Source organism: Amborella trichopoda, chromosome 4 (assembly GCF_054954075.1).
Source record: "Amborella trichopoda isolate Santa Cruz 75 chromosome 4, AtrichopodaSantaCruz75HAP2 v2.0, whole genome shotgun sequence".
Classification (NCBI taxonomy): Eukaryota; Viridiplantae; Streptophyta; class Magnoliopsida; order Amborellales; family Amborellaceae; genus Amborella; species Amborella trichopoda.
Genome location: NC_142339.1, coordinates 32654231 through 32665214, shown reverse-complemented (window position 1 = coordinate 32665214; position 10984 = coordinate 32654231). Strand labels below are relative to the sequence as shown.

General features: G+C 32.7%; 1 protein-coding gene and 1 long non-coding RNA gene across 3 annotated transcripts in view; one reads left to right on the top strand and one right to left on the bottom strand.

Moving 5' to 3' along the window:
• The window catches only part of LOC18421358 (putative fucosyltransferase-like protein), a 58494-nt gene extending 49497 nt beyond the window's left edge, over positions 1–8997 (top strand). For both annotated transcript variants that reach the window (XM_088863994.1, XM_088863996.1), the window contains exon 7: positions 8541–8997. In XM_088863994.1, coding sequence (XP_088720120.1) covers positions 8541–8613 — 73 coding nt within the window. In that variant the 3' untranslated portion in view covers positions 8614–8997. The remainder of the gene's footprint in view (positions 1–8540) is intronic.
• LOC148782409 (uncharacterized) lies at positions 1064–3531 on the bottom strand. Its single transcript, XR_016053507.1, has 2 exons — positions 3110–3531; positions 1064–1682 (listed from the first exon to the last, which is right to left on the bottom strand). It is a non-coding gene; the product is annotated as an uncharacterized LOC148782409 (long non-coding RNA).
• Positions 8998–10984: the final 1987 nt, after the last annotated feature.

Genomic DNA, 10984 nt, shown 5'->3' with positions numbered 1-10984 from the left:
GTTAGAGCTTTATTGTCGGATCGTACTTTACATAGTGCTGGAGCTCTATTGTTGAACCACACTCACAAAGTGCCGGAGGCTCTATTTTGGTAGGATAGAGGAGAGAGGTATGGGTAAGGTAAATATTAGGGAGGGTAGTTTAGGCATTTTTTTGTTATGTGAGAGAAAAAGTTAGGTTGGGGCTAAGTTGCAAAAGAAGTCTAGTGTTGGGGTTTTTTGTAATTTTTTCTAAAAATTATTTGCCTCCGTGTATACTCTCTTGGCATGGCAATGAGAGCTATCACCCATGCGAACTAGTTAATCCTCTCTTCTGCACTTCTCTCGTTAATTTTGTGGGAGAGTTTTTTTTTTGAGTTCTCTATATAAAATTATATTACAAAATGAGGTTGTAACCGTCAGATTGATTAAGATTAAATCTGGGCTGTTGGGTTAACTCTATAGCTGTTAGCTAGTGGGCTAACTTCAAATTCTCCCATATAGTAAAAAGTGTTGTTTGCCCACTAGCAATGGTCTAAATTGAATGTGGGCCAATCTAATGGTCACAATTGTATTTCATATTTTATTTTTAAGTTTTTTTCTATAAATCCAAATCACTTAAAATTTTGAGTATCTAGTATTTAAAAATAGAAGAATTTAATAAAAATATAAAAAACTAATTCGTAAAAAGTAAATTGACTAAAACTATTTTAGTTAATTTATATTTTATGAATAAATTTTTAACATTTTTATGAGATTTACCTTGATGAGAATAATAGACGCTTTGAATTTCATGTGATTTGGACTTGTAAAAAAATATAGTAAAATTATATTACGAAAAGAGGTCGTAAACGTCAGATCGGCCTAAATTGTTGGGCTAACACTATATATATATATATATATATATATATATATATATATATATATATATATATATATATATATATATATATATATATTATTGTTTTTTATCCTACCATTCATGAAAGAAAGCACGTAAGAACAGTGTCAGCCAACACTTAGTGAGTAGCAATCATGTGTAATCAAAATGAATCTATTGACATGACAAAGTTGTTAGAATCACGAGTTTACTAATAGAGAGTTAGTTATTCAATTGTAGCATCCGATGTCATATCAAAACTATGGGACCTTGATCAGTTTCTCAAAGTCTGGGAAACAGAGTACAAATATGGTATTGAAATTGTAAAATATTGGATAATCTAATTACAATGAACTTCAACTCCAATGAACTCTCAAACCAATTACAACTGGTGTGATTATTTGCATGCTATAAATTAGTATCTAGAGAGTAGTTGGTGTAGCCATCAGATTTGATGTAGATGTCTAATTTGGGGCTCAACTCCTTTGTGTCGATTATGACTATCCCTCTGAGTTTCCAATCATATTTCTTTATTAGACTCCATAGAACCCCATGACGAGGAAGATGCACAACCAAACAGTGACGATTATTGCCTTCGCGGGCTTGTGGATTGCTTGCCTCCCATAACCTGTGTTTTTGCTTTCAAATACTTAAATTAAAAGTAATACTACTTCAGTCACCAATTGATTCTTGGTAACTAATTCTCAAAATCAAATTGGCGGTTGTTAACTGCCTGAACATAGTTGACAATGTTCTACAAGCTTGCAACAATCAGCCCTTTTATATTCCAGAGGAGACTAATTTAGAGTGAAATTCATCATAACTTCTGAAAAGGAAGAAAATAACACATATTGGTCTACTATAGAACAAGTGTAACAAATAGACCATTTGTCAGCAGTTGATGAAAGATACATATAAGGACATAAACTTCATCTAAGTGTACAAAAGAATCAAAGGCATCAAACTGTAGAAGAACTAAAAGGAAAGTTATATCACAAGGATATGATTCAAAATAACTTGCCCATGTCGCTTCCAGTCAGTCTCATACTCAAGTCAAAATTTCTCAGATAGAAGAAATATTGAGTTATGGTCTTGTACAAATAAAGTTGTTAGTACGACACTGCCAAAACATACAGTTGATAGAAACATGCACATACTGACAAATATAATTAAAATACAAAAAGAAGTTAAATAAGGATAACCTAAAATTAATACAAAGAGTGAAACAAGAAAATAATAGTTACATAAACACTATTATATACAAATTATTAAAGAGAGTAATACAACATCGAGCTTAGGTGTAGTTCTTGCAAACTCATATCAAAAGTACGAAAACTAGTTTGTTAGGCCCAAGTTACGTCTAAACGAGTGCAGTTCTATGAAATGAGCCTAATAGGAAAAGAAACGAAGTGCGTAAGCAGTCTAAACGAGTGCAGTTCTATAAAATGAGCCTAATAGGAAAGGAAACGAAGTGCGTAAGCACTGAGCGAGCCATGAGCGAAGCCGCACCAATCCTCAGTTCAATTAATCACTTACAGTTTCATTATTTTGGTAGAAGCCACTGAAATCATCAATCAATCGTTTAAACAAGAATTGCAATTTTATATATTGAGAGAAAAATCATAGCTAGAAAATTAATTAAGTTTTTTAACCTATAAGAAAAACATAAATTAGGAAACTTTTGCTAAATTAGACCCACATTTTCGTGTGGAGAAAGATATTTGAGGCAGGAGCTATATTTATATCAAAAAATCAGTTTCAATAATAATAATTAAGTACCCTCAAATTATTATTCAGTGATCGAACAAAAAGTCAAGTAATAATGTGCCGATTATAGACTGATTTCCAAGAGATTTTGTAAGTTGAAGAAATGCGGGGAAGTATATATAGTTGCAATTTTTATTGTCTTCTTTGCTAAGTAGCATAGAAAAGTCTAAATCTTTGGACCTTGTTCTGAAATAAAATTCAAGTTGTCAGCTAACTTGAAGCTCTGGTTAGAAGCATTTTATCCAAGAAATAAAAAGCTTAATAAACTAAGAAACATGAGAGAAATTATAAGGAAAACAGTGAGAGATAGCAATTGAAAAAATTATCTAATAAAAGAAACTAAAAACCCAAGAAGCTAAAAAAATAAAAAATTCCTAAAGAAGACAGATCTTATTCTAATTTTAGAGAATTAAATTGATTTCCTTTGGAAAATCCATACTTTTTAAATTTAAAAGCTAAAAATCTACAATTCAAAAAATCCCAAACCTGATTTGAATTGGGGATTCATTTCCTGCAATCTTGATGGGGATTGAGATGGAGAGAAGATTTCAGCTTTAATTGGGATTGAGAAGGAAAGAGGGTTCGAGCTGTTTTTGATTTGCAGGTGCCGAAAGTTCTTCGATCTTCATAGGTCCGTTGATCTATTTGTAGGCTAGTTGCATACTCAAACAAGCATCTTGCTGCTCCCTACATATAATAAGAGAAAAAAAATAGAAATGAGAGAGAGGCGCAGTCCCAGCTAGAAGATCATTCGATGGTCAGAGAGAGCGCCTCTGGTGGTCATAGAGAGAGAGAGAAAGCCCTTTATCGTTGTAGAGAGAATGTTAGAGGCTTGATATCCTGTAAAGCAAGAAGGAAGGAGATCGTGAGAATAGAGGAGATTTACAGCATTCAAGGTTTTCAATTTGAATTCAAAATTTGAAAAGGGAATATTTAAGTATTATTTTCAGCCCATTTGATTTAATTTAATTTAGGGAAATTATTGTTAATAGACCTTAATTTTAAGAAAATCTCAAAAAAAAAACCCCAACTTCCTCAAACTTCGCCCACACATTTTTTCTCAATTTTTAGCAATTTCTGGACGAAAATACCCTTTATGGTGGTCTTTTTGTGACCATTGCGGCAATTAAAATACAGTTGTAAATAGAGATAGAATTACTGTACTTCTAGTACCATAATTACGGTACTTTAATTACCGTAATAACATAGAGCAGTGTTTAAAAAAACGGCGAGTCGAACCGGACTCGCCCGATTCGACTCGGGAATCGCCATGGAAGGATCGAATCGGCGAAAAAAACGGGAATCGTCCGGTTCTAGAGAGAACCGAACGATTCTGTACAGTGACTCGCCGATTCACTGTACGGAATCGGCGAGTCCCGGTCGGAATTTTTTTTTTTTTTTGTAATACTTGATCGATTTTTTTGTAATCCATGATCGAATTGTTTTTATTTTTTTGTAATCCATGATCGAATTTTTTGTTTTTTTTTTTTTTTTTGTAACCCATGATAGAATTTTTTGTAATCCATGATCGAATTTTTTGTAATCCATGATCGAAATGTTTGTTTTTTTTTCTTGTAATCCATGATCGAATTTTTTGTTTTTTTTTTGTTTTTTGTAACCCATGATAGAATTTTTTGTAATCCATGATCGAATGTTTTGTAATACATGATCGAAATGTTTGTTTTTTTTTTGTAATCCATGATCGAAATGTTTGTTTTTTTTTTGTAATCCATGATCGAATTTTTTGTTTTTTGCTTTTTTTGTAACCCATGATAGAGTTTTTTGTAATCCATGATTGAATTTTTGTAATCCATGATCAAATTGTTTTTTTCTTTTTTTGTAATCCACGATTGAATTTTTTGTTTTTTTTTGTTTGTTTTTTTTTGTAATCCATGATCGAATTTTATGTAATCCATGATCGAATTTATGTAATCCATGATCGAATTTTTTGTAATCCATGATTGAATTTTTTGAAAATTTGTGATTTTTTTTTTTTAATCCATGATCGAATTTTTTTTTGTAATCCATGATAGAATTTTTTGAAAATTTGTGATTTTTTTTTTTTAATCCATGATCGAATTTTTTGAAAATTTGTTATTTTTTCTTTTTAATCCATATTATTCAAAGAGAAAATGAGAGAGATGATGATTCTGAGGCCACCCTATCCCAGCCATATTATTCACATATCGAGTCCCAACAGCAACAGTGTAGGGATGAGCACGACAGTGCAGGTGAGCATGAAGGATGGACAATCTTCGGGGATTTTAGATTGGGAACACAACAAAACACTAACACTCAGGGATTTGGGAATAGTCAGACGCCTGCTAATATCGGTGATTCGTTTTTAGATCGAATCAATGAATTGTTAAACGAATTCAATCTATGGCACCAGCGTGACCAAGAAGAACAATAACGTCGCCTATCATTTTATTTTTAGATTATATGTTACTAATTTTATGCTTTATTGTAGTCCATGTATGTAGATATACTTATTCCATGATAATTATATGTTTATCCTTTTGTGTGATGTAAATTAAATGCTGAATGGTGGTTCATGCTGGGAAATAACATATCAATATTCGCATATTCATTCAAAAACATGAAAATTCTTAATGGAATACCCTCATTTCTTATTGAATTCCTAAAAAACAATATTTATAATGAATTTTAATAATTTTTTCGGATTTTTTTTAAGCTTTATTTTGACCGATTCACCCGATTCCCGATCCGGATCGTCGATTCGCCGATCCGAATAGGTTTTTTGGAAGCCCGATCCGGGTCACTGATCCGTTTTTTAAACCATTGACATAGAGTATTATGGTAATTAAAATAATTTAATACTTTAAAGTAGTATTACGGTAAGTATCGTAATATTACGCAACTCAACACGAAGATTTTTTACACTATCGAGCCTACTATTTATTTACTCCCTCGACAAAAATCCGGGCTAGTTGTAAATTTTAAAATCTTAAATTTTTAGGATATAATCTCTACTTAATTTTTATATGGTTCTCAAAATTTTAGAACGCAAACACTCTTAAATAGGTATTTTTCAGTGAGGGAGTAGATCCACATCGTGCTCCCATGGGAACATAGATTTTTCAAAAAGGGTAGCCCTGATATTAGCTTTGATTTGAAGCTTTTAAAGTATTGCCGTAATACTCTACGTCATTACGGTAATTAAAGTACCATAATAGATGTTTATGTTATTACAGTACTAGAAGTATTGTAATTCTATCTCTATTTACAACGGTATTTTAATTACCGTAATGGTCACAATGCATTACGATAGAAAGAATACCGCAAAGGGTATTTTTATCCAAAAAATGTTGAAAATTGGGAAAAAGGGTGTGGGCGAAGTTTTGAGAAGTTTGAGGGATTTTATTAAAATTAAAGTATATTAACGATGATTTCCCTTTAATTTAATGGATAACTTTATGCCAACACATCGTTTCATTATAGTATGATAAACTGTTGCATTGGATCACTTCTCTCTCTCTCGATATATATATATATATATATATATATATATATATAAAGCCCACTAGCTGATGATAAATTTTTTAATATTTTATATGGGTGGACATGACTGTATTTCGTATTTTAATTTTAATTTTTTTATAAATCCAAATTACATGAAATTTGGAGTATCCAATCTTTTCATCATGCACACCTAATAAAATATTTAAAAATTATTCGTAATATTTAAATTAACCGAAATACCCCTGAAATATTTTAGAAGTATTTCGGTCTATTTAAATTTTATAAATAATTTTTTAATATTTTTATTGGATTCACATAATTTTTAACAAAAAGATGCTCTAAATTTTAAGTGATTTGGATTTGTAGAAAAAATTGAAATTAAAATGCAAAATGCAGTCGTGTTCATTAGATCGGTTCAGATTCAATCGACATCATTGGGCTCACACTGTTCATATATATATATATATATATAGGGAAAGATCACTAGCTGATGATCAATTTTTTAATATTTTATATGGGCGGACATGACTACATTTTATATTTGAATTTTAATTTTTTTACAAATCCAAAGTACATGAAATTTGGAGTATCCAATCGTCTCATCAATGTGCACTTAATAAAATATTAAAAAATTATTCATAATATTTAAATTAACCAAAATACCCTAAAATATTTTAGAGGTATTTTGGTCTATTTAAATCGTCTCCCTACAGGCCGTGCACCCCTCTTGCTCTCTAAAACCAGGTTGCTCTATCCATCTCTCCCATTCTCTCGCCCATCTTACCCTCTCTCTCAGCTCACCTTCTCTCTTAGCAGATCTCAACATCGCTTTATCTCCCATCTCACCCTCTGTCTCTACAACCATTGGCCTCACCCTCTCAGCTCAGAGTCACTCTCTACTATCAGGAAGCCCAACAGATTTCACTCTCTCTGTCTCTCTCCGATCTCACCCTCTCTCTCTCTTTACAACCATCAACCACTCTCTCTCTGCTCAGAGTCGCTCTCTCTACAACTAGGAGGCCCAACAGTTCTCACCCTTTCTCTCTCCGATCACACACACTCTCTCTCTCTCTACAACCATCAGCCTCGCCCTCTTAGCTCAGAGTTGCTCTCTCTACAACCAGGAAGCCGTGTCCTCCCTCTCTCCACAACCAGATTGAAGGTAAGGAATTATTTCAGATATGTACCATAGTTTTAGGCATTACTGGTTACTCAAAACACCAAAACATTCCTTTTGTTTGAAATATAAAACAAATTTAATAAAACATTTCTGCATTTTGAGGAAGACAGAGAAACAATTGCATGGTAACCAAAGTTCAAAATGGTTCTTTTGGATGGTTTACTAGAATAGGGAAGCCATATTCTGTTTGTGTGAAAGCTTAATGTCTTTCTTTTGTTTATTTTGGATAGTTAACTACTGAATTTAGGAGCTCAAGAACGTGGTATGGATTCCGTAAAAAATGGTTATTTTGTGTAGTTAACTATTGAATCATTAGCTAGTGTGGAGGCACTGTTCAGCAAACCTTGATTCTTGAAGGGTTTATTCCCTTTGCTGTATTTGGATTTCCATAGTTCCACTTGTTTACTGGTTTAATTCTTTTGCATGTATGGGGGGCCTTGTTCTATAATGCAATACTTTGATTCCAGTGAGTTATTTTCCACTTTTTTTGCTTTTAATTAAATAGAATAGAACTGATAATGCAGATGTTTTTAGACTTATTATGACCCAATCACCACATCATTTGCTCTAAAATTAGAGACTTCACATGCTTTAAATCATTGGCACTTATGTAGTGGAATGTGACTGATAGACGTTGCAGCTGATTTCTCTAATTGATCTTGCTATGTTCTTATATATGCCATAACTTGTATATGATAGTTTTACTGATAGACATTTTATGTTCCAATTGTAATGTATCCAAGATATCTTTTGTACTAGGATCTGAGTTCTGTATGTTCCAATTGTAATGTATCCAAGATATCTTTTGTACTAGGATCTGAGTTCTGTCTTATGTTCTTCCAGAGACATGACGAGATGCTATATAGGACTCAAATATTGAATTACTTAATCCACACCATTTTCTTTAGAAGTTGCATAAGCTCATATCTTCAAGAGACATGACTATATGCTAAATAGAACTCAAAAACTGAATTACTTAATCCACACCATGTTGCTTAGAAGTTACATAGGCTCATATCTAATACATGTGTTATTATAAATAGACCCTCTAGTTTGAGCTACAATGGATTTAACACAATGCTATATACATAGTGAATCAATAAATTCATTTTATGCTTTGCATTTGTAATTTTTCATGAGCTTTGCATTTTCAATCTAGTTTATTCATTGACATATTTACTCTCAATGTTATAATGCGCTTGAATACATATTGAATTAGTCCTTGACAATGTGGTTCTGATGTGATTATTTTAGGCCCTTACAATTTCAATTGATTCTACAAGTTATCGAGGATATCCACCTCGACAATGCCTTATGTGTGGTATAGATTGTGCTACGAGAGCATCGTCAAGCTCAAGTAACCCGAACAGGAAATATTATGAGTGTGCAAGAAGTATTATAAGTATTTGCGACAACTTATGATTTTCTTATGTATAATGATTATGTGTTTACTTGTACTAATCTTTTCTATTTTTGTAGTCCTTATTCGAAACATGTGATTAGTTTTTGAAGTTGCCTTTATACTAATGTAAATATTCGATAGAAGCGATCATTATGATCTTAGGCGTTCGCTTGAACCTGATTAATATGAACCACTGATTGACAAAGTATGGGGCAACATGCTAGAATTTTGAGCTGAGTTTAAATACAATGATCGACATGTCTATAGGCTTAACCCTATGCTTGTAGATATGCATCCATATTCCACTTAGTATTTCAGTCATTTTTGTGGCAAATTTCCTTTGTTTAGTTTTATGATTTTTTGGATTATGAGGAGACCTATTTTGGGATCAGGATTTTATACCCTTACATTGCAAATGCTGGATTGGTTTGCTTAGTTGTGAACAAACGTAGGAGTATCACTTGATTGGAGTGCATGACATTGAGTTGGAGGTGCAAATTAGATACTCCTTAATTTTCATGCTAAGTCATTATCCAATCTTTTTGTATTTCATTTTTTTTTCCGCCTTGGGTGCTTATGTGTGTGCGTGACAATGTGACCACTTTAGTTATAGTACAACAGATTAAACATTAAAAATTGATGATACAATGTTGCGAAAATGGTGAACGTCTATAGTTTTTAATTTAAGTGAATATTATGGATCTAGTAGTAATCAAGGAAATGCAAATTTCCTGGTTGATTGCAAAGAATATCTCTATCTTGGAAATTTTGAATTTTTTATTAATTATTTTTATTCCAAAGAATTAACTATTTCCAATAGTGTGATTATTAAATCTTATTTTCCAGTGTATGTCCAAGTGAGACATTTAAAATTATAAAGTTTTTCTAGAGAGAGAGAGACTTGTAATGGATCCAAGTAGGCCATACCATAGAAAAGATATTGAGAGTAGAAACATGGGACTCATCAAATAAAAATTGAAAATAATGGAAAACACATAAAGACACAATCTGATAGGGAGAGAAGCAGGCAATCAAAACCATTGCGGCAGATAAGTTAGAAGTAAGAACTGTACAAAGACAGAGCATCTCGTCAAAAAATGAGGAACAAGGGAGAGAAAGAGAGAGAGAGGGGGAGAGGGAGAGGGAGAAGGAGAGAGAGATTCCCCAACAATAACCAGCATGTACACAGGAATTCGATAACCCATTAAAAGCTTTAAAAGTCAAATTCAAATCATATCATTGGATTTCCAAGATGGTTGCAATCTAAGACATAGTTCCCAGTAATTGCTTAATAAACAACAACTGTGTTCATTAAAATTCAAATTCAAACCAAAGGAACTAGTCTGCATCAATGCAGTTCACTAATATTATCCCTTAGTGAGCTTTGGATCAACAACATCCCCAATTATTCAGCAAGTTGTGATGCAGGGAGAGAATAAAACCAAAAAATTGATAATAAAAAGAAGGAAGGTTAAAAGAAAAATACCCTCTTTCAAGGTTTGCAAGGGAATCCACTCTCAAAGCAATCTCTTTTAAGAGACTAATTTTTATTCAATTTATAGACTGATTTACAATGAAAAGAGATGTCCTTTTAAATAGACTAAAATAAGATAACTAATAAAAAGCTTCTCTCTACACCTATCCCTATTTCTCTCTCATATTCACGGGCTTCTAGATAGCCACGTTTCCCCTCTCATGTTTTACCCCAAAAAGACCTCCCAAGTTGGTTAATGTTGATAAAGATAAACTATCTTCTAAATTTACCCTTATCCTAATTATATCCCCCAAACTAACCTAATCGATACAAGATAAACACAATATAAACTCTAAAGTCGCCCCGCTAATTATCCTTGCGCACTCCTTAAATAAAGAATAATTAAAATAATCATAATAATGTCCCCTTATTACGGCATTGCCTTTTCTTTCCCTCTTTGGCCCAGTCACGAAGGGGCATGGCTGCATCATTATCTCCCAGTTGAAAGGAACTCGACTCCGGCAAGTTGGTTTCAGTATATATGCGATATAAGTTTGGATCTACTCTTTTGAACTCTAGCTCAGAATCCACGTGCTATCAGAGTATGGCCTGCCCTTTCATTTGACTAGAAATTGGCAATAGGAACCCCTTTCGAGTTTGAAAGCTTTCAGTCTTCAAAACTTGCTCAATTTTATCATTTTTCTTCCGTGGTAATTTCTTCATCATATCAACTACATCTTCTGTGACTTCTAGAGGGTCTCTTGAAACTCAAATCAGTCAGCAACATTAAATATTGGGGAGATATCCAATGCCTTTGGTAAT